The sequence below is a fragment of the Ostrinia furnacalis genome, unplaced genomic scaffold (genome assembly GCF_004193835.3).
Source record: "Ostrinia furnacalis isolate ACB-3 unplaced genomic scaffold, ASM419383v2 OfSCF4444, whole genome shotgun sequence".
NCBI classification, from domain to species: Eukaryota; Metazoa; Arthropoda; class Insecta; order Lepidoptera; family Crambidae; genus Ostrinia; species Ostrinia furnacalis.
Window position 1 is genome coordinate 298,203 of NW_021134683.1, and position 24,559 is coordinate 322,761.

At 38.8% G+C, this 24,559-nt stretch overlaps 1 protein-coding gene across 1 annotated transcript; it reads right to left on the bottom strand.

Moving 5' to 3' along the window:
• Positions 1-125: 125 nt before the first annotated feature.
• LOC114359508 (cilia- and flagella-associated protein 61) lies at positions 126-23,263 on the bottom strand. The gene is made up of 28 exons (XM_028313938.1): positions 22,631-23,263; positions 19,253-20,024; positions 18,237-18,378; positions 13,548-13,683; positions 12,794-12,954; positions 12,283-12,355; positions 12,098-12,204; positions 11,470-11,643; positions 11,113-11,174; positions 10,616-10,736; positions 10,354-10,465; positions 10,154-10,224; positions 9,606-9,782; positions 9,006-9,231; positions 8,317-8,435; positions 8,034-8,162; positions 5,947-6,141; positions 5,414-5,539; positions 5,021-5,187; positions 4,383-4,534; positions 3,686-3,884; positions 3,062-3,231; positions 2,808-2,959; positions 2,277-2,439; positions 1,377-1,547; positions 884-994; positions 627-692; positions 126-353 (listed from the first exon to the last, which is right to left on the bottom strand). Exons 1-28 carry the CDS (start codon positions 23,261-23,263, stop codon positions 126-128), a joined length of 5,115 nt encoding a protein of 1,704 aa, XP_028169739.1.
• Positions 23,264-24,559: the final 1,296 nt, after the last annotated feature.

Consider the following 24,559-nt stretch of genomic DNA (forward strand, 5'->3'; position numbering starts at 1 on the left):
GACTCGTATAAATATGATTAGGTACTTGTGTTCATAGTTTTATCACACCAAATAACACAAAAATATTAGTAGAATTCAAATAAAACACATTGCATAAGTAATTTCTGACAATCTTTACTATTCAATTAAAGTATCCTCTGTAACATTTTAATCAGACTTTTCTTCTTTTTTACGAACGCGGGATGGGAACCCAGGTCATGGGTGCATTCGTTTTTATGTGCCTGTTGGAGGTACATCGGGAGTAGAACATCGTTGTCTGATATCCACTCCATGACGTAGTCGGTGATGGCTGACACATGTGGCGACTGTTCGAACTTGGAGCGAATCCTCAGTTTTGTGTTGAATCTGTAGGACTGAAATGTTTAAGTTACAACCCGGTCGAGTTAAGTTTAACTGCGCACCTGGTAGCCATGACGTCACGTCGACGCTCGGGTACAGGTGTGTGCGTAAGTGAGAGGGAGAATGGCATTCCAGCGAGATGCGCAGTTAGCTCGATCGAGTTGTATAGCAAAGTTGCTTGATGAACAAAAACTAGCTAAGTATTTACAATTTGAAAGAGCAAATTTTCGCAAAGATTACAGAAAATAATAAGAGATATTTTAGTTTGCATCTAGGTAAGTACTTACTGGGTTATACAAATTTTGTGCGATGGACCTTAGAGCATCGTTTAAGGTGTTCCCATTTTTTTGACCCTGAAGAAAATAGTAAACGTAAGTAAAATTTCTGATCCTATGGTGTAGCGGTGGCGTCCTGGAATGGAGTGGGTCTTGGGGCGGTTTAGGTACTAGCTGAATAACTTTTGAAAGGGATATCATTTTTCACACACAAAGACATTGTTCCTTAAAGGTTAATAGTTGAGCAGTTTCAGTTAATAATAAAATACCTTTGGTAACAACTCTTTAGCCATTGCAAAGAGTTCATCAGCTCGTTCGAGATACAAATACAACGCCCAGTTCGAACGGAAGAACGAATAGAAGTCGTCGAGTTTTTTTGCCTGAAACGTTTTATTCAAAATTATAAATAAACCTTGTCAGCTTTGCAGGAAATCGAAAGTAACAAACCACATTTTAAAATCAGACTGTTGTAAAGACAGAGAATTACAGGAGTAATTCAAGAGCTTGGCCTTTATTGGTTGAGTTTTTTGGAGGTTAAACTTTAGATCCCGGCCACGCAAGAGTTACAGCGATGCTAAAACATTGGTCCTCTCTCCCCAAAACGCATGGTCATCGTGAGAAATCACCAATCCTCACCTTTGTTTTTGAAAAAAGGAGATATTATGCTTGTGTTCTTGCTGTAGAGACTAAATGGGACCTGATGATAATGGTTATGATGTGCGTTAATACAAACTCAATATTCTTAATAATAATGTTACTAACAGTGTATCTCAAATGCACGTTATTCAACACAGTTGCGGACAGTCCATAGAGGTTTTTGAAGTTGTCCAGCGAGAGGCTCTCTGGACTGAGGCAGGTGATGCCGTCGACCACTTGATCGTTGTTCAGGTGCAGCTTAAAGTAGCCGCCTTTGAACGTCTCTAGTACATAACCCTTAAAATAGGAATATCAGTAAGCCATCGTAGTATGAGTAGCTAAGTCTGCTTGCTCTCAACATTGACAGAAACAAAAATATTGTCTTGAACAAAAATCTTAGGCTAGAGCACTAGCAAACTTGTTACCTTGTATACTAATAATATTGATTCACAATTAATTGTTGGCGCCACTAAAGAGTAAGATCCTATGCATATCTAATTGTCGTGTTTCTTTCAGCGCGGTTGACGCGCGTCTCACAATCACATGAAAGTTGCGTTGCTAAACCGCAAAAGGCAGATTACTTTTACAAAATTTGCGATAACTATTGCATATTAATGCGCTGTTGCAGGTCTTCGGTCAAGAAACCTGGTGTACATGTCCTAACCTAATCACTTAACGAGTGACAGGACCTGGGCGCCCAACTGGTGACCGAAAAATGTATGCTCACTAGCTTTCCTCCCGCGGCTTCGCCTGCGTGGAATTTTGTCTGTCACAGAAAAACGTTATCGCGCGCGTCCCTGTTTCAAAAACCGGGATAAAAACTATCCTATGTCCTTTCCCGGGACTCAAACTATCTCTATGTCAAATTTCATCAAAATCGGTTCTGTGGTTTAGGCGTGAAAGCAAGACAGAAAGACAGACAGACTAACAGACAGAGTTACTTTCACATTTATAATTATTAGTATAGATTAAGTACCTCATATTATTAGCTTTTCTTTTGAAAGCACGAAAAGTATTATTACTCACGGTAAACTGTTGCGACTGCACATAATAATGGGGAGTCATCTTCCCTGGAGGTCGGACTTCCAAGTACTGAAGACGTCCAGGCAACGTGCAATGGGTCACGATGGGCTTCTTCAGAGTTGGGATCTTCTCGAGGTGTTTGTCACCACTCCCATCGGATGCGTTTCTACAAAAAAGTTCTAGTAGACAATGGGTGTCACAATCCGTTGCTAGACTTTATGAAACCTAATCAATTAACGGCTGAACGTAGGTAATATCAAGGAAAGACATTAGTAGACCAAAGGAATACAGCTGTCTTTGTTTCAGGCGCCATATTAGTCTGCTCCCTTGATGCATAATCTTCTTTTTCTGTGGGTAGGCATCTATCATTGGGTACATACCTATTTGTGTTCTAAATTCAAATACAAAGCTAATAAAATATGGGAAGCCTCTGAAGATCTGACTGTATGTCACGTAACGACTGTAAGCAGTTTTGTAGTAGAGTTGTATTTTAATGGAAGAGATTATTTATAATGATGACGATTATGTACGTACGAGTCGCTAGGTTGTGTTGATGATGATGTCTGCGATTGTAGCGATACAGGCTCCGACATGATGGTACTCGTTGAGACTGTCACGGAGGACTTTCGAGAAGGTTCTTTTGGTGAAAATAGAGGATCCAACTGGTTCCTTATTTGGGTTCCAAGCTAGAATAAAATAAACCTTTTGATTATCAATTTAAGGTCCACTTTTTAAATCTACTTATATTTCCTCCTAGAGCATTTTTCATATCACAAACGTAAACCAACCTTCTGTCCCACTTCATAAGAGTCATAATACTTGAGCCGGCGAGAGTCGGCGAAGTATCTCCGGTAGTACCTGGTGGCTGGTCCCGCCGCGTATATGCACGGGTCTTTAGTTCGGAACTCGTGGTCGATTAGTATACCGCCATCGTACACCAGGCCGCTTTTCTTTATGGCTAATAAATTAAAAAAATTACGATGAGTATAACCGCCTCTGTGGTCTAGTGGTGGACCCAGAGGTGCCGGGTTCGATTCCTAGTAGGGGCAAAATTGTCTGAGTTCGGTTGGTGCTAGGGCTTGGCCTGGCGAGTTACCATCGTCCTACCTAAACCTGTCGCCAAAACAACAATGATAACAGCATTGTGGTTTTCCAGCAGTTGGAGATAAGATTGCCACTTCCTCTGTGGTTGAGGAGTCTTGGTGAAGCGAGCTTCCACCTTCAGCCTGGTTATCACTTTTCTCTTCACACACATGAAATATCTTTCGATGCCCTACATACTTATGACGTCAATAGCTCAAATACGATTCGGTATCCAAGGAACGCTAGTTCGATCCCCATAAACTGTTGTAGTGAAAACACTCCTAACAACTCCTTTAAATAAATAAATAAACACAAGTAAATATACGTACCATTCAAAGCTTGTGTGCTAACACCAGTCTTTCCATAGTAGAAGAACACGGTACACTCCAGCTTGACCATCTGGAAGTGCGATAAGAAATCCACATGGGTCACCATATTGTACCCATCTACGGTCCAGGACTGGAAGTAGTATGAACGGTACACCGTGATGTTCAGATTGTTCAGCACTTCTTTCACTGATTCGTCCACCTGGAAGACATTACATGAGCTGATGATTATTTATTTGTTAAAGGTGTAGTAGTTTAGTGACTCCGGCAGAGTAGAATAGGATCACTCCCACTCTTCTAAGGAAGAAATATGCGATCATAAGTAGCAGGAAGGCGCTGGGACGCAGGCCGCTACCAATCGATCGACATGGAAATCATTGGGAAACTATGGCTGAAATGATGATGATTATGATGAAAGCCTCCCGAACCCGTCTGATCTGTGTGGGGAGCAGACCAATCCTCCATTTGTCTTTGGAAAACTGACGATGGTCGTTTTTCTGCAGTGGAGACAAAATTTTAATGATAATATTTTGATAAATGTAGTCAAAGGTCTTATATGTACCTATATTATATTCTGCTACACGTCATTAATATAGGCCGAATACGAGAACTCGCCAAAAATTTGGTTATGGCCGTAGTTAACAAATTAATGGTCAAGGTAAATGGGTGTAAATATGAGCTATAAAATAAGAGTACTAACATTTTCATTGCAAAACACCGGCACCCGCGTCTTCCCGTTTTCGTATGGGAATGGCTCTATGAACACGATGTTTTCTGGGGGAACTTGGAATTCCAGTAAAGCTGCTAAACAGCAATATGCGTGTATTGATGCACCGTACACCAGGATTTTGTCTGTAACATGTCATAGCAACTATTTCTATAGAATAGATACTGGTAAAGCCTTAAAGACTGATAAACGGGACTATTCCCACCTCTCGGATCTACCACTGCAACTCCTGTGTAGCCAGGATCTACAGCTTGACTGCCATAAAAACCCAACCAATAAAGATCAAGTTTGTCCCGGGGGAAAGTTTAACTGTCATTAAGCCCGCAACGAAATTAATCAGAAGAACATAGGAGGAGAAGGTTCGACTTCCCTTCATTGCAAAGCGGAAAGAGTAATAATGTCACCTTATGACATGACAATAAAGTTCTAAATAGAATAAGTAAGTAAATGGCGTCTAAAGGAGAAATATTCGTAAGTCTTCTCCCCAACCTGTCTGGTTAGAGAGGGGAGTGTAGGCCAAATCCTCCATTTGCCTCTGGCGATTTAGAGAGTGGTGTTCCTTTCCTACAGAGTGGAGACAAAATGACCCAATGATGATGATGATTCCTTACAGTTAAAGTCCTGCCAGAAGAAGTTCTTGACATATTTGAGGGCTCTATTTGCTTCGGATATGTTGTTGATGATGAAGACGTTATCCGGCAGATACTCTGTGGATAAGTCGATGTCAGACTCCTGGTAGAGTCGTGGAACGTCCAGACGAGTGTATTTACACTCCTCTCTGTGAAATTGCAAAAAATATAGTATGTCCAACTCTCTCTCTAGCTTGTATTGCACTAATTACTAATACCTAGTTCCGTTTATCTTGTCCCAAGTTAAATATGCTTGTTACGAGTGGGCTCACCACAATAACCAAGCGGCGCGGGATTCAAACGCGCGTTTCGTCGGCCAGTCCGACCCCTTCACCGTTCGGCTATCGTTATGATGATGATTTAAAATCAACTCACGCTTCAGTTTCTCTCTCATACAGCTCTTGTAAATAGTTCGGATGTTGATATTGTTTGCCCAGTAGCAGGAATAAGAGGTCGTAGAAGTATACACTGCCATTAGAGAGGGTTACATAATGTTCTTTCCTGAAAACATCAATGTATAAAAAGGATAAAAGGAATCTTCGTCTTTTGTCCTGTTAACTTGTAATATGAGGGCACATGTCAAGGCATCTACACGTAGAATCGATGAAATGAGCATAGACACTAATGGAGGCAAAGGCAAACATCTTCAGCTCAAGAGATGCCGTTTCTTCTGCTTGCACAGCTGTTTTTTTATCTCACAATAGAACCCGACTAAGATTACTACTACGATATCCGAAATTTTCAACTATTTCCATCACGCTTACGCATAGCAAGACCGACGCCCGAATGAGCGATAGTGACAGATAGTTCAGAAACTAAATAAACGACGTTCGGTAGTACCCCTGTTAGTTTCCTTCAGTTTCAGCCTAAAACGCCAATTTCTCTCGCCATCTAAGAAGAAATCTTACTTGTTGATCTCCGTCATAGTTCCCTGCACGACATTGACATAGTAAGTATATGGCACGCTCTTCAGAAACTTGTCGGCGGTAGTGCGATACCGAGGGAACATCATCTCGGCAGCTGGCTTCGCTTGTCTTACGTAGGGCAGCCCGTTCGGCGATATGAGGGTCACGTTCGTGAAGTTTAGGTAGGATGATGCGTCGCTGTAGGAAAGACTATGATAAATATCACAATGTCCCATAAAATAACATATTTTTTTGGGTATTTTTAACTCTATTAATTGCACACGGAAAGAAAAAGGATTTATTGCTTAAAAGATATCTTCCAGACCAGTGTTGCTACAATTGTCCCTTCTTCCCTCTCGGTATGCGATAATTAATTATTTGCTGCCATCAGCAAAGATTACCTAAGAGCATAGCTGGGCATTAACTCGTTAATCCGTTAATCGTTAATTAACGAAGTTAACATTTCTATTAACGGATTAACTTTTAAGTTAACTTTAAAAATGTTAACGGACTCGTTAACTTCCGTTAAATTATCCTAAGTCCGTTAATCGTTAATCCAGTACCTACTATTTACCAAAAACATACAGCAGACACGCTGAAAAACGCGTTCTGACAAGTACGTTCGGGCTTCCAGAACTTCCAGAATCCAAAACAACAGTTTTTGTAACTAGTAGGCCTAAGATGCGTGCCGTGATAACTTTTATCGACGTCAAAATGTATGAAGAAAATCGATAAAATGACGTGATAACCGCTTATCGCGACGCATCGCAACGATATAAAAAATGCAATTTTTTTATTTATTTACAACTGAATTTAAGATCAGTTTTCCTCAACCGATTGAGCTGAAATTTGGTATACTTATGTAAAAACGTTGACAATGCAATGTTATAGTACCTACCATTGAGCTGGTCTGATGATGGAGTCAAGAGGTGGCCATAGAAACTCCTAAATGAAACGGCGGAATCGCATCGAATTTGGGTTCGTTGGATTTGTCATTTTGAGCACTTTAGTACTAGATGATGTCCAGAGTCCTGATGATGGAGTCAGGAGGTGGCCATAGGAATTCCTAAACGAAACGGTGGAAACTTATCGAGTTTGGGTTTGTTGGATTTGTCTTTTCGAGCACTTTGGTGCTAAATTGTATTGTAAATTGTACCAAGGCTCTGAGATTAAGATACAACTAAAATGTTTAATAAAATTATATTAAAAGCTTTTATTCTGTAATGCAGTTGTACTAAAACGAAAAAAATAATTGTACTTATGCAAGGTTCAAATAATTTCGAAAGCTTGTAGCGCAAACATAAAAGGAATAAATTCCATGTGCTTTCGAAATTATTTGAACCTTGCATACAATAATTTTTTAGGGTTCCGTAGCCTAATGGCAAAAAACGGAACCCTTATATGTAGATTCGTCATGTCTGTCTGTCCGTCCGTATGTCACAGCCATTTTTTTCCGAAACTATAAGAGCTATACTGTTGAAACTTGATAGGTAGAATACATCGCTGTGAACCGCATTAAGATTTGATGCAAAAATAAAAAAATAAAAATATCGAGGTTTCTAAAATATAAAGGTTGCCTCCTCCTCCCCCCCCCCCTCTAACTTCTAAAATAAGAAAATAAAAACTATCAACGAAAATTGTTTTGAACGAGATCTTAGTAGTTTTTTTAATACCTCGTAAATCGTAAACCGCTTATTACCGCGTCATCTTTCACACAAATAACTTAAATTAAAAAAAAATCATAAATCAATAGCACGGAACCCTTTGTGCATGAGTCCGACACGCACTTGGCCGGTTTTTTCGTTATTATCACGTGTTAACGCATTAACGATTAACGTTAACTTGCGTTAAATCATCCGAAATGTAACGTTTTAACGTTTAACGAAGTTAATTTTTTTAGTAACGGTTTAACGATTAACGAAGTTAACTATTTGATTAACGGTGCCCAGCTATGCCTAAGAGTCTCGGTCCGAGTAGGTAGTTGTCTTAGAAACCATAACGAATTTTATCGCAGAAGAGGTCTAATTATAATATCGGCACACCATCGTTATTCGAAAATAAAATAATGTACTAAGTTTGCGAAAACTTACCTAAATAGCAATGTGTCCAGGAAAGACATGGTAGTCCTAGAAGCGCCGACCACCAGAATTCTGACGTTGATGTCTACCTTTGGTATCGTCGTCATGTTTTTACCCAGAAACCAGGTGGTGAACGCTGTTCTAAAGCATCAAAGACAAGACACATAAAAATTGTAACTAGATGAGAAGTACGTATCAAACCATTCTAAATATAAAATATTGTAGAAAATAGAGATTCATGGTAAGTAGTTCTCATTATTTTTCAAAATATTTTACAATTTATAAAAGTACTTACATTTTTTGTGCCAGGTTGGAAATTTTCTTTAGTTCAGGAATCTCGACACAGTCAATTTCCGATTTTCTCGGAATCAGAGGAATCATAGCAGACACCAAGGAGTTAGCTTTATGACCAACCTGAAAAGAGCGGACAGTGAACTGGTCTAGTTCTAACGAATGAATGATTTTTTTACCTAATTGTTACATAGAATATTATGGCTGATAAAAAAACTCATTTGTGCAAATAGGCTTTTAAAAAGCACTTTTACACGTCCCAGTATTAACCATCGGGACGATAAATGGGCCAGTGCTGAGCTGAGAAGAAGCAGCGCAAGAAACTCAGTCACGATTGTCATCCTACTTTTCAAGGGTTTACAGTCTTTAAAAATACATAAGTAGTCATGCATTGATGTGATAGTAGTTCTTCACCTTCAGTGTTATTTATGACGATATTTTACTTGTTCTTAGTGCACAACGAAATCTATGCCTGCGTAACCTGCGTTTGAATAGTTTTGAGCTTCTTTTCGCAATACGAGTTCCAACTTACCAGAGGCAAATGGAGGCTTTGGCTGTCACTTCTCACGCTGGTCAGACAGGTTGGGGAGGCCTGATATTCACATATTAAAGTCACCCTTATTCGCCTACGACATTCACCGAAAGAATGGGGGGTCATCGTATTCTACTCTGCTGACCTAAATCCGTACTCACCCACTTATTCCTATACGCAGTCAGCCACAGCATCGAATTAGTACCAGTCATGCGCATCATCTCCCTCGCAAAGTATCGATAGTGCACCTCAAACGCGGGGTACGCTATAACAGTCTTCAGGGTCGTGAAGCCAGCAGAGGTGCCTTGGCCTCTGAAGTGGTATTTGTGATTGTGGTATAAGTCTAGGTTGAATTTCACTCGGATGAAGTCGATTTGCTCGGGTGATCTGGAAAAGGTATACGGTATGCCCAATAAAATGTCATTATTGGGGACCGTAACGAACTAAGAAAAAGAATGCTCTAAACTTGAAATTCTTAATTGGAATGGATATGCAGAAAGGTGAACGCTATAAACAACTACCAAAAAGACTTACTAAGGATTGAATTTTTGAAAATGACATTCCTTTCTTGCAAATCTTGCTCGCTTGATCTAAAAACTAAACTTCTGAGCCGGTAATCAAAATCAAGGCTTCTTCATTATCAGATAACAATCATAGAAAGTACCTAGGTATGTAGACTTTCATGTAAACCTACTTCTACGTTTCCACTATAAAGCTACAGAAAAGATTAAAAAGCCTGGTTTTCGTGTTTTCATACTCACTCCAAAATACCCACGCCGACTATAGCAAAACCGCTCAGAAAGACAAACGCAGAGTGATTGTCGTTGCTCAGTATGCTGTTCTCTATGGTCCATATAGTTTCCTTGCCCTCCAGGTTTTGAAGCATTTGGGATATCTGAGGCACATCTACCACTTCAGCTGGCCGTACTCGCAATTTTCTAGAAATAAAATTCTGTGGTATCTCATCATCATTAGGACATTAATCTCCATTGTAGGAATACGACCCTTTCTAATTATCCAGACACAAATGGAGCTTTTTACCTATACTCCTCACGTTGGCCAGACAGGTTTGAGGAGGTAAGGTAGTAAAGACTAAGGCCCAGAACAGTGGAACGCAACTGCAACGAAACTGCAACTGCTAGTTACTTTTGAGTTGCATCTAAGTTTCTGCCATAGCGTCCGTTGAGAGACCACACATGACGCGACCAGTTTGAAAGTTTTCGTAGCAGTTGCGTTTCACCGCCTGTTCTGGGCCTAACTCAATTGGCATGGACAAAATGTAACGAAAATAATAAAGGAATAATTGTACCCAAGGACTGAAGATCTGTGTGCCACATAAAGCGCATACTTGCTACAAATCTTTGGTCTAGTTGGAACATACTGAAACAAACAAAATATCATAATTCTCAGTTACTGATTTCGATACCAAGCGATCGCAAAAGAAATGAGTAGGTACCTTTCAACAATCGCATGAAATCTTTACATATTGTTTACAAGTAAGAAACTTACACAGAAATGTTGAAGCAAGGGGAACGTCTTGTCTTTACAAGGAACTCTAATTAAGCAATAATCGTAGTTCTTCATTATCTCAAATGCCGCCTCCAACAAATCAAAAGCATGTCTGAAAGAAATACATTTTATAAAGACTCGGCAATTCTTTTTAAACGTTTGAAGATACATTACACCTTATCTTTCTTGTGAAACATCCTATATTATTTCTTCGGTGATTAAATATGATGACGTCACTCTACATCATTAACATAATACCGACCTGTCATGGACGTCTTCATAGAAACCGAACAGCTCGATTATAAAAGCGTTGGGCTCTCCATGGTAAACAACAGTCTCTACTTCTTCTTTCTGTTTCGGGTTATAGTTTATAGAGCCCCGACCTGAAAGAGCTTTACATGTGATTTCATAGGCAGAGCAAATAGTCGAGTAGCGTCAGGGAAATTCAAGTCGCAGCCTGTCGTGAGTATAAGATGCATATTAATATAGTCTGGTCCGTGAGAACGTAGAATTCTGTCCAATGACCCCTAGCTACGCATCCTTATCGCTCGCGCGTAATTATGTTGCTATCGCGCTCGCATACTCACTGCGGGTGTCAGTCGCACAATCGCGACAGCAATATAATTACGCGCGAGCGATAAGGATGGGTAGCTAGGGGTCATTGGACAAAATTCTACGTACTCACGGACCGGGCTTTAACTACGGCTACTTTAGTCTAAAGTGATTTTACTATTGAATAATTTATAAAATACAATTTACTTCTCGTCCTCATCTTGATTTCGGACAGCTTTGATTGCCTCCAAGATTGAGCGCCTGGGGTTCTAAAAGCAAATAATATTAAATTAGCTAAAACTTATTTCAATATTTGCTCCTTGAGAACCTGACCAATACAATAGCATTTCACCCTAGAAAAAATCGGTAATATATTTCACACCCCTCCTATACTCTTCTGATCCCACGAGACAATTCAGCTTTCATTAATTGGGTTTCCTTGGATGTCAAGCTGTAGATCCTGGCTATACAGGAGTTGTAATGGTGAGATAAAAATCCCGTAAAAACCATCGGCTTTTCCATACAAAAAGGTCTAATAATACATTGAGGGTAGTTATCACTTACAACTGCTCACAAGACAGCGCTTCAGGGATGGTCAGTAAGTCATTATCAATGTTGACAATGTCGTAGTCAAACGGGTCCTCCTCCAAGAGGTCGGTGACCGAGTAGGAAGTGCACTGAGACTGGTTCGGCGACTCGTTGTATATCTTGTCGCTGAAGTCGTCGGAATGACGATGTCTATAACAATCATTATCAAGTCATTATGTCTCCACTGTAGGACCACAGTTAGAAGTTTCTGTAATTTACCAGAGACAAATGGTTTGGCCAACACTTCCCATGCTAGCCAGACGCGTTGGGAGGCCAGTAGGTCTAGGATGGGCGCTGCAACGCACCATTTTATCAATTGTAGGCGATAAGCCCATAGATTTGTCGTCTAAAAACATCGATAACATTTTATAACAGCGCACATCCCAGAATGGCCGATCTTCGCTGCTCGATTTATGGCATACGCGTAAGAAATGTGGATGGAGTTATTTTACTCTTTCGGAACTACACTGCCAGAAAAAAAAAACATTACATTTCATAACGAAGCCTAAAACATACTATGCATTCTGCACAACATACAACTCCATCAACCCCCTTGATATCTCTTCGAAAATATACTACAGAGATGAATAAAAGGTAGATTTACTTGTAAATATGTTCCAGACTCTTGCGCATTGTAGCATTCCGTCCAAAATACACTTTGCTCGTCTTCTTAGTTTTGGGGGCGTACTGGATGTTTTCTTTTGATGGCTCCTGAATAACGTTATTTATTTATCAATTTATTACTATTGATCATTTGTAATTTCTACCAATTAGATAAAACAATCTTACATCGTCAAGCATAACGGTTTCTTTTTTCACCATTCGTTGAAATGGACTCCACTCCCCAAGCATTATAGGATCTCTGTAAACACAATAAACAAGAAAAGTGCATCCAAAATTTTTCGGTAACAGTTATGCTTCTCTCTATCTCAAGGTAATAGACTAAGAGCTAGTGAACGCCAGACCTACGTCATTTTATAAAAGCTGAAAGTTTGTCAACGTATAATATTTGGGCAAAAATTAGAAGTATTTTCTCCAACAGCCAGACAGTTTTGACAGTTTTTAGGGTAGCTCCTAAAGCCACCATGACCCAAACTTCATAATTCACCAATATTATATCCTATATTGGGAGCATACGCTGACAAACTTTCAGCTTTTATAAAATGACGTAGGTCTGGCGTTCACTAGCTCTTAGTCTATAAAGGATTTTTGATAATGGCTGCCACGTGTAAGGTGCTATCCAAAGCTCAACAAATCGGAACAACAGCAGTTAATTCACTATTTTTTTAAGGTGCCTTACCCAAAAGTCTTCAGCAAAGGATTAGCTCGTTTACACTCCTCCTTCTCCAAAGGCGTGGCTCTCTTCAGCCCGTACAAAGGACCCAGGTCATAAGTGGCGTCTAGTTTCTCGTAGTTTATGTCCGAGTTTAGACACATCACTCCTACAGCTCGATCTTGATGCTGCAATTCACTCAACTACGTAAATGTGCCTAAATTGTTATCTGTCACTGAATAAAATAATTCATTTTATTTTTTCATTTTCAAATAGTTTATTTTAAAAATATCTTTGGGTATAGTGAACTAATAAGTACACGGTACAAGTAATAAGTATGGCCAACGAGAAGCGATACAAAAGGTCGATTCGACTTTCGAATTGACAATCTATTCTGTCTCTTCTCATCTTGTGTATTTGTCGTAATGTCTCGTTTTCCGCCAAAATATGTCAAAGTCAAACCCTTAGGCTGGGTTTACTTTAACTTTGATAAGCGTCAAAAATCTGTCAAATTCCATACAAAAAGCACCGGTTATCGTCATAGTTACCGTTAAAGATAGGTGGTGCAACCCACCCCTACTATTCCAAATGACAATGACATTGGGTTTGTTTACATTTGGTATCGCTTCTCGTTGGCCGTACTTTAGCTGGAATGCGACTCTCCCTCGCACTCAACCGCGTACGTCACGGCTGGCAGGTGCGCAGTTAACTCAATAGGCTTGTATATTCGCATACGATTATGGCGTCTGTAACTCGACGAATTGGTACCTTATTTACTTACATCAGCAACTATAATCTTCCTGTTGCTTTCAGGGTGTCTCCCAATTAGTTCACTCACGTAGTAATGTCCATACAGATCTTTCAATCGCGGACATTTCTTATCCAGAATTTCAACAATATCATCATTGTCTTCTTCACTACAAAATCAAAGTTTTGTTGCTCTGTTTTTAATCCTCGAAACTTTATACTATGTTGAATTTCAATCTTCAAACCAACCACAGGACAAAAGTCTATGATACACTATGGACCTTAGTTTCTCGAAAAAATGCGTAACCATTTATTACAAAGACTGATTGAAATTTTCTCGTACGGCGAGCGTGCAAAGCAGACGTGTCGCAAAATATTTTTAAATTTAATATTTAAGTGCAAGACCAAATTTCGTCCTTATTACAACGTCATAAAACAGATTTTTGTAACTTCGTAAAAGGCCTGTTAGAACTGTCTGTTCCTGTGTTAAAGAACGCCTCCCGCACCTCGCACTAGTGATTCATTGACCAACATGAATATACTACACTCACCTACTAGAAGTGGCATGAACGCTGGGCGCAGTGGATCACATCCAAACTTATCCACCGCAGGTACGTCAACTGCATCTACCTCTAACGTCTCAACTGTTACCTTCCGCAATAAGCGTAAACACCTTGAGGGGGATGATTTTGGAGAACAGCTTACAGACATACAGAAGCAAATGACGACAATGATGGAGATGCTGACTTTATCTATAAATGCACAAAACGAGAGTACCGCTAAGATCAAAGAAGACATTTCAACCATCAAAGACCAAATGATGGACATTAAAAAAGGCATGGGGTTGACCGAGCAGAAACTGGCAAGTCTAGTCATGGAGCAAAGCGAGATTAAAGATGACATCCAAACATTAGTAAAATCCATACACACCACAGAAGAAAAAATTGTTTCACTGGAATCTGATGTGCAATCATTAAAATCAGCAAGTATTTCACCTTCACACAGCAAATATCCAAATTATGAAGAATTCCTAGCAGAGCTAAACGATCAAAACTCGAGGAAAACTAACTTACTCATAGCGGGTATCCAAGAATCTAAATGCAGTGATAGCAAAGAACGTCGAGAGTCTGACAGAATTGAAGTGATAAAAATTATGAAAAGCATGTTTAACGAAGATACTCCTTCTCCTGTCAAGATTATGCGTGTTGGAAGATATGACCCAAATAAAACCCGCTCAGTTAAAGTATGTTTTGAGAGAGAGGATACCGTCAAATTAATCTTACGGAGTAAAAACAAGCTAAAGAGTTCAGATATCAGAATCTTTCCGGATCAAACTCCTTACCAACAGACAAGATTTAAAAAATTAAAAGATGAACTTCTTCTTCGTACTACAAATGGTGAAAATAATCTCCTAATAAAATATATTAAAGGAGTGCCCCAAATCGTAGAATCGCCTCCAAAAAACACCACAAAACAAATAACCCCGATCAACACCAACCAGGAATAACATATCAGGCTTTATCCAATTATGACGAACTAAAATACAATAAAACATCTCTCAAATTCTTATATGCTAACATCAGGAGTATGGTGAAGCCAGGCAAGTTGGACGAATTGTGCTGTGTAATTGACTCTTTAAAAACATCAATCCATGTCATAGTTCTGACAGAAACTTGGATCAAATCGGACGACGAGGCAAAACATATTCAGATACCAGGATACACACACTATTACCAGTACAGAAAGAATACCATTGGTGGCGGAGTATCTATCTTTGTCACAAATCACCTAAAGCACTACCACATCGAAGAAATGTCCCAAAATGATAACCACTTCCTATGGGTACATCTCAAAAAATTCTCAATAGATATTGGCGCAATATACAAACCTGGCCGTACTAATGTTAGTGATTTTCTGGACACATTTTCACAACAACTAAGCCGAAAAAGAAGAGCAATAGTGTTTGGAGATTTCAACCTTGATCTACTAGATCCTAATAAATCTGTAAAAGACTATCAAGATACATTACAAGAAAATGGTTTTAAGATAATAAATAACATTTCTCCTGAATATTGCACCAGGGAAACATCACAAAAGAAGACCCTATTAGATCATGTCTCCACAAACCTAAATGAAAACCAACTTCACATGGCTATCATGGAATCATCTTTATCAGATCACAAGCAGATATTTCTCGAGATCAATAAATACCAACCAAAATCAAAAAAGAAAATCCTCTACAAATCAGTCGACTTTGAAAAGCTACAAGATAAAGCAAAAGATATTATGAAGGGCAGAACAAACAAGAATTTTGAAAAATTTGAAAAAATATTGAGTAACTTGATTGATCAATGTAAAATTGGGAAAACGAAAATCCTAAATGCACCAAAACAAGACTGGGTAAACGCAAAAATAATAACTGCAATAAACCGAAGAAACTCTCTATACAAAGAACATAAAAGCAAACCAAACAATGAAAACCTAAAAAATAAATTCCAAACAGAGAGGAAAAGAGTGTCTGATGAAATCAAAACAATGAAAAAATACTACTATTACAAACAATTTTCTGACTGCAAAAAACAACCAAGAAAAATGTGGACTTTGATCAACAACCTTACTCACAACAAAGTAAAAGATATCTCAATACCGGTTAAGCTGGAAAAAGGCAGTCAAACAATAACAGATGGAAATGAGATTTGTGAATGTTTCAACGAGTTCTTCGCAACGATAGGATCAAGTTTGGCAGAATGTATACCTAGTAAGTATCATAACAACAAGACGCACACGACTGCAACGATTGATTCTAGTCAGGACGGTTTTGGTTTGACGTCGTTGGGGCCAGCTACAATTGATGAAGTATTATTACTTATAGATAGTTTAGACTCCAACACCAGCTCAGGCATAGACAATATAAATACAAAATCAATAAAATGTGTAAAACACCAAATTGCCCATGAACTCACTGACTGTATAAATCATTGTCTTGAAGAAGGTACATTCCCTAACAATTTAAAAATAGCTAAGGTAACGCCTATCTTTAAATCAGGCTCTCGGTCAGATCCCAGTAATTACCGACCAATATCAGTACTTCCAGTGTTATCAAAAATTTTTGAAAAGATTATTTATACACGCCTTCATACATACTTAGACACAATTAAATTCCTTTACCCCAAACAATATGGTTTTAGACCCAAGTCAAACACCCTTTCTGCAACTGTTGACCTAATCACAAAAGTTAAAAATAGCATTGATGAAAAAAACCTTTGCCTTGGTATTTTTATAGATTTAAAAAAAGCGTTTGACACAGTTAGCCACAAAATTCTTTTAGACAAACTAACAGACATTGGTATTACCGGTAGTGCCTATAACATTTTCAAATCATACCTCACAGAGCGCTCACAGGTTGTAAAGATAGCGGATTTTCAAAGTGCTACTACCCAGATAACCTACGGAGTTCCGCAGGGTTCAATATTGGGGCCTTTGTTATTTCTCATATATATTAATAATATCAGCAATCTTGACCTCAAAGGCGACCTATCACTTTACGCCGATGATACCAGTCTGTTTTATTTTGGCCATAAAATGGACTCAATCGTTCAAGATGCACAGAATGACCTTGATCTTCTTAGTGTCTGGTTTCAGTGCAATCTTTTAACCCTTAACGTAGCTAAAACCCACTTTGTAATATTTACCGCTAAAAACAAAAAAATCCCAAACTTTCAACCATTAATGATCAATAATATAACAATAAGCAAAACAAATACTGAAAAATATTTAGGACTAATTTTAGATAATCATCTCACATGGGAGCCTCACATTCGAAAAATAAGGGCCAAATTATTATCCTTGACCGGTGCCCTTCGCGCCATAGTTCGATGTTTACCACATAGTATACGATACGACATATATAATACAATGGCGAAGCCTCACATTGACTATTTGATTGAAATTTGGGGGTCTGCGGCCAAATCTAACCTTAAACTTATACAAACATCACAAAATAAATTAATAAAAACACTATTCCAATATGACTACCTGACGGCAACAGCAAAACTATATATGGATACAAAATTAATGGACATAGACAAAACGTATAAATACTACTCATGTATTCTTATTAGGAAGATTATGTCACAGGAAATACAAACAAATATTATATTCCAAACTAATAATGAATATCCCCAGCTAAAACGTTTAAGGAACCCAAACAAAATAATACTGCGCTCGCCACGAACTAACTTTGGAAAAAAGAACATTACTTTTGAAAGTGCCCAAATGTATAACAAATTACCAAATAATATTAAAGACGTAAAGAGTACGGACGCATTCAAAAGAAAACTTAAAGCCTATTTACTTAATCATCCAGATGCAAACAAATCACAATGATTTATCATTATAACTTGCGAGACGCTTCTAGCTGCGCTTATCCGTGTAACGGCCAAAACCCGTTCCTTTTGTTTCGCTTCACTGTAGCTCGATCGCTCGTATTGACAGTGCCGTGTGTCGTCTTGTTTAATGATACCAAACTACCCATCCACACTAACTTAGTTTAGCACGCTCGCGTATTTGTAAAACGTTTATTTTAATAAATATATATTTTTTTAGTTCTAAGTTCTCATGTAAGTGAAGTAATTCTTATGAGAATAAAGTTTCTTTACCCGTAAAGACCATGAATTTTTATTTTTTACATAAAGAAAATTTAATATTGAAGCACAGTACTTACACAGCGCGTCTCATTTTGAGTTTAGGACAAAACTCAAGTCGTGTAAACGTATAGAGATAGTGACAACTGTCGATGTCATCGATTCGCTTTGCGCAATACTTATACACATTCCTTCTTTTAAGACCTGCGCAGTGCAGTACATCTGGAGAACAAACACGAATTTATTATGCTGTTATAATAAATATTTATTCCAATAATACTGATTGGTGTATAAGCATTGTAGGGAGATGTTCTCTGCCCTAGCTAAAGTCTGGTCGCCGAGCATGTAGAATTTCGCTTGCACACTCACTGCGGCCGCCCATCGCACAGTCGCGATAGCAATATAATTAATGATTAAACGAACTTAAAAAGTGAAGTTCTATCATAATCATGCGAGGGCTTTGTCCGAAGAGATTAGAAATAAGAACTATGTAGTATCACGTACGGTGATGCCAGTTTACGCACTGTTAGTTGAGGATATTTTTTTTTTTTTTTTTTTTGTGGGTATCTCAGTTTACATCCCATTTGACATTGGTATCCGTCGTCAGTTAGTTTGGAGTAGTAATTTGTATTTTTTATCATTTCACTAATATGGGGGTTTGTGTTTTTAATAATATACCTACATATGAGTATATGATTGTTAAAGACGGGTGGGAGGGTTTCTAATCTCTTCGGACAAAGCCCTCGCATAATTATGATAGAACTTCACTTTTTAAGTTCGTTTAATCATTAATTATGCTCGTGCTTTGTCCTCGAGATTAGAAATAAGAACTATGTAGATTTTGAGAGAACTGATGTGAAATGATAATAAAAACAAAGTGATAGCTCCTCCTGAATTTTGGCTACTCTATTAGCCACAAACGTATCCCACCTATGAGGCGAGGAGTGAGCCCAACAAAGAGCGACTGTGGAGTCAGAAAAAGCGAATATTTTATTGATTTGAATGCGGTTTCTACAAGATTCAACTATAAAACCAATAATTTTGGCAAGAAGCAATAATGCACAAAGTTCGAGACGAGCGAGAGACTGAACCTTACGCGGGGCGACCTTTGACTTGGCACAACAAAGACTGAGCGTTAATTTGTCAGCATTTTCCACGTGAAAATAAACAACACCCCCGTACGCCTTCTCACTAGCGTCTGCGAAGCCCATAATAGACACCACACTACCTGATGTGATACCTACATGGCGCGGAATCTTGATTTGCTCCAGCAGAGGAAGCTCACTTCTAAAGCGGATCCACAAACCAACAACATCTTCTGGCGGGTGATCATCCCAATCACAATCACACAGCCACAGTCGCTTAACAATCAACTTTGCGAACAGAACAACGGGCGCGACAAATCCCATCAAATCCCAAATGCGAGCTATACATGAGAGTATAGTGCGTTTCGTGCAAGCGTCACCAGGCTTGTCGATTTTCAAACAAAACAAATCAGTAACTGGGGACCAACATAAACCCAAAACCTTGTGCGAAGCGGACTCATCAAATTCCTTAACAGATGAAAGGCGATGTGAAAGCGGTATGTGCTCTAGGACCTCTTGTGAGTTGCTCGTCCATTTGACAAGATCAAATTGACCAGACTTCATGAGGCCTATCACTTCATCAGCGGTGGCGATAGCATCCGACTCTGTGTCGACAGAGTGGACGTAGTCATCCATATACAATCCAGTCTCAATGGTTTCCCTCGCTTTAGGAAACGCGTCGCCCTTATCAATTGCCAATTGCTTGACAGTGCGCAATGCGTGAAATGGACTAGACTTAAGTCCAAAACAAACTCTATTGAACTGAAAAACCTGCAGTGGTATCTACGATCACAAGAGCGGATGCCAATACACAAAAGCATCTGACGTATGTCAGCCGAAAGAGCGATGCGGAACAGGCGAAAATTAACAACAATACTAAACAAGTTACCTTGTAGGTTTTGACCACTATACAAGATATCATTTAGCGAGACAGAAGTAGGTATGTATTGGGCATTCTAATTCACTTTTTTCTTCACCATTCGCTCTCTTCGATCGCTCATTCGAAAAAAGTGAATTAGTCATGCCCAATACATACCAAACGATTGTAATAATCAGAAAACATATCCATGATTGCTTGAACTACAATGCATGGATTCTGCGCACCTTATTATACTTACCAGAGCTAATGAACTTCTTTAAACTGAACTATTTAAATGTTTTAACGCGATGAATATTGTCATTATAATTAAGCTATTGCAGCACAGCGGACCTTTTAATTAGATAAATGAAGTTCCTGAAGCAAAAAGACTCGTTAAAATTAGAATGTGTTGGTCCTGTGTCATCAACTGTACCAAAACGTCATGGTAAACTATTACCTAACACTATACGCAGCCTTGTTTGTGGTCCATCCAATTGCGGAAAGACAAATGGCAATGCCAGATTTTGTATGGAAGGTGGCGTCTTTTTTTTTTCGCACGGCCATCGACCAAACTTTGTTTTTTGATTACAAAATAGTGTAATAAACCAAACTTACTATGACATGTATACCTCTAAACTCAGTCTGANCTGGTGAAAAACGGTACAAAATGCGTTGAAATCTACGATCACAAGAGCGGATGCCAATACACAAAAACATCTGACGTATGTCAGCCGAAAGAGCGATGCGGAACAGGCGAAAATTAACAACAATACTAAACAAGTTACCTTGTAGGTTTTGACCACTATACAAGATATCATTTAGCGAGACAGAAGTGCTAGTCTTAGCACTACCATCGAGAACGACGCGAAGTTTAGAGGTTAACTTGTCTTCTCTAATAACTCCATGATGCGGTATAATATACGAAGGCGGAGCATTAACAATATCCTCCTCGTCTGGAGGCGCGGGTGAGATNTTTTGTGTCTCAAAGAAAGAGGATCAATCATTAAAATGTGATGACTGAATGTGATGATTAAAATGATGACCATTTAGATTTTTTTAATTGCCGTTTTTGCTAATTTAAAAAGATCATTTAAATACATGCCTATTTAAAAGCAGATTGACTTACTGGCTTTTGGACAAATGTTTTTATAGTTATAAGGAATATTTTAATTGGCGACATTGATACTATTAATTTAATTTTACATTGACATTTTCTTAATTATTTGACATTAATACTATTGAAACCTGTCATTTTTGCACGTCTGCAAGCAGACTAAACACATGATCCTATTTAATATTGTCACCTGTATTACTGTGTTTTTGGCAAATAAACGTTTTGAATCTTGTAATAAGTTTGGTTAGATTTTGTTGTTTACATTTTAATGACTACATAAAGAATATAACTCAACATAAATACTTTTAATATTTTAATAATTATCACCTACAACCAGTGCTCACACACCAGAGGGTTATAAAACTAATTAAATCAAATTATTTTAAATAAAAATTAAATTGTCATAATATGAAATTCGTTTAGTTCTAAAGAGGAAAACAACATGTGCCTGTGGAATATCTAACAAATCAGCGTTTATCAAAATGCCTTATTTTTTTTGTGTAATATTCTACAGAACCTTTTCTAAAGTAACATTATTTTCATAATTATTCATTATTTATAGCATTTTCCCACGGCTTGTGAAATTTAACTTGTCACAGATCTTTATAAATTATAGCTTATAATGTTATTCTGATGTACCTATAAACAATAATACCTACTGTAAAGTTTCATCAAAATCCGTGTAGAAGTTTTTGTGTGAAAGAGTAAAACCATCCACACATCCACACAAACATTCGCATTTATAATATTAGTAGCATTATTTCATACAAGCAACAGCTACCTATAATATCATGTTGCAGTATCCGTCGGGCTGACGCTAATACCAGGGAACCAAGTGCTGACAAATCAAAAATGAATCAATTCTATCGTTCATTTGTGTTGCACCAGTGTTATAGTGATCGCCATGGGTTTCGCACTGTCTTGCGAAGTTTCTTTTCTAGGTACTAATTATTTCGAAACAAGTAGGACGCATAGCACAATGTGTTTAATATTTGAAACTAAGTTTAGATTATGTTGATACGACCAATCGGGCCTGAACGAGCCACTCCATAGCGAAAGGTTCCGGTTCAGGGTGCCGACATTTTCTGGCAAAAGTGAGAAGAACGACATGTGCTTGTCCGAACGAAGTATGAAATAAAAGTACGACGAATCGCGCTAGAATAAACCTTCAGCAATAAACAGGCTAAGCGGTTCCCATCGAGCGTGATCTAAACAGTGAAGTGCAGTTTTGTGAATATTTTGTGTTGTGTTGTGGATACTGAAGCATAGCTGATTACTGGTGAGTTTTCTGATTATTACAATAAATCGTTTGGTATGTATTGGGCATGACTAATTCACTTTTTTCGAATGAGCGATCGAAGAGAGCGAATGGTGAAGAAAAAAGTGAATTAGAATGCCCAATACATACCTACTGACAGAAGTGCTAGTCTTAGCACTACCATCGAGAACGACGCGAAGTTTAGAGGTTAACTTGTCTTCTCTAATAACTCCATGATGCGGTATAATATACGAAGGCGGAGCATTTACAATATACTCCTCGTCTGGAGGCGCGGGTGAGATATACTCTTTCTCCAAGTACTCTTTAATAACGCCGTCATAAGCTTCTCTAAGATTAGAGGACGCCTCTAACTTGCGTTCCAAACAAAAAAAGCGTTTTTCAGCGGTCCGCCTTGAATCTCCGAGGGAGCTAATGTCACCCTTGAAAGGCAAAGCCACGACGTACCTGCCAGTCTCGTCTCGTGTAGTCGTGCTTGTATAAATGTCTTCACAGACCTTATCGTCTGGACTAAATATTGGAGGCATACTTACCTCCTCCAATTCCCAAAACTTGCGGACTACAGACTCGAGGGGCGCGGAAGAATAACAACAAGAAGAAACCGTGGTGTTTATACATTGGGTCATATCAACACTGACGGGAGCGGAACCAACAATAACATATCCCAGCACGGTCTCCAATGCGAGAGGCGCGGATGCGAGCGGCTGATCAGGGCGGCCCTTTATCCTAGTAGGCAACAAAAGGTGCGGGAATATCGAAGCCCCAATCAACATATCAATTTTGCCAGGAATGGCATAAGTATCATCAGCGAGCGGTAAGCTATCAAAGCTTGACAACAAAGAAACATCCACCTCAACAGAGGGCAAGCGGTCGGTCACTTGGTCCACAACCAAAGTGTCCGCATCAAAACAAATACGGCGGTTAAAGCGAGAATAGAATTTAATCTGAGCGATATGTTGGACGGTTTTACTAGAACCTCCAATTCCTTTAACGATAGTGTGTGTCGAACTATAATTCAAAGGCAAATTTAAGCGTTGACAACATTCGCGAGTAACAAAATTACTTTGAGAAGCGCTATCCAACAAAACACGAATACAATGTTCCCTGCCATGCGTATCAAAAACAATAACACGTGCCGTAGCAAGTAGCACGGTCGTAGGCGTGGGAGAAACCGGTTTGCTATTATCCAAACTCGAAGAACACAACGCGGCGCTCACAGGCGCGGGCGCTTCCACATTCACCGGGCGAGCCGGGGCGGGCGCAACGTTATGCGCAGGAACGACATTTTTAACCAAATTATCAAAATGCAGCATTGAATGATGTTTGACACCACAATGACGACATCTACTATTTGAATTGCAATTTATTGCGCGGTGCTTACTACTCAAACAATTATAACAATAACCATTTGACTTTACAAAATCAAAGCGTTGTTTACAAGACCAATTTTTAAACGTGGAACATTGATACAAATGAGCGTGTTTGTTAGTACACAAACTGCAATCATCGCTCTGCGGCGATGCAACAACATAACTGTGTGTTGACCTTGACGGCCTTGAGGGCGGCGGGCCTCGTTTATTATTCGAACTATTATTACTCGAACTATTTTGCAAAATATTCACATGATCGCGGATGAATTCAACAAAACTAGCGAAAGTAGGTATCTTAGTACCTCGATTGTCTAACTCGAATGATCGGACAGTTTCCGAATCCATTCGCTTTAAAGCTATTGACAAAAACAAATAATCCAGCGGGTCATTCAACTTTAAATTCTTTAGCGCGGCGACTGAAGATGCAAAGTTATCCAGAAAGTACTCCATGTTACCATAATTAGCGTTAGATATAGCTCTAAAGTCCAAAATCTGATCAATATAAGCGTTTGCCAACAAGCGTGTGTTTTCATATTTTTCCTTTAAAGTTTCTAAGATCAGCAAATAATTGTCAGCGCACGGCGTAATGCCTGCACACACTGACTGCGCTTTCCCAACGAGTTTACCAATAAGATAATACAACTTGTCCGAGTCTGACAACGATGAATTGTTGTGTACAGTGTTAGTGAAGCTAGAATA

Coding starts and splice junctions, on each gene's coding strand:
- LOC114359508 (XM_028313938.1), bottom strand. CDS start 23,263: ATGTTGATTGGGGCTTCGATATTCCCGCACCTTTTGTTGCCTACTAGG. Junction 5,540..5,946: donor ACTATGACGGAGATCAACAA/GTAAGATTTCTT, acceptor TGATGTTTTCAG/GAAAGAACATTATGTAACCC. Junction 4,535..5,020: donor CTTCTGGCAGGACTTTAACT/GTAAGGAATCAT, acceptor GACATGTTACAG/ACAAAATCCTGGTGTACGGT.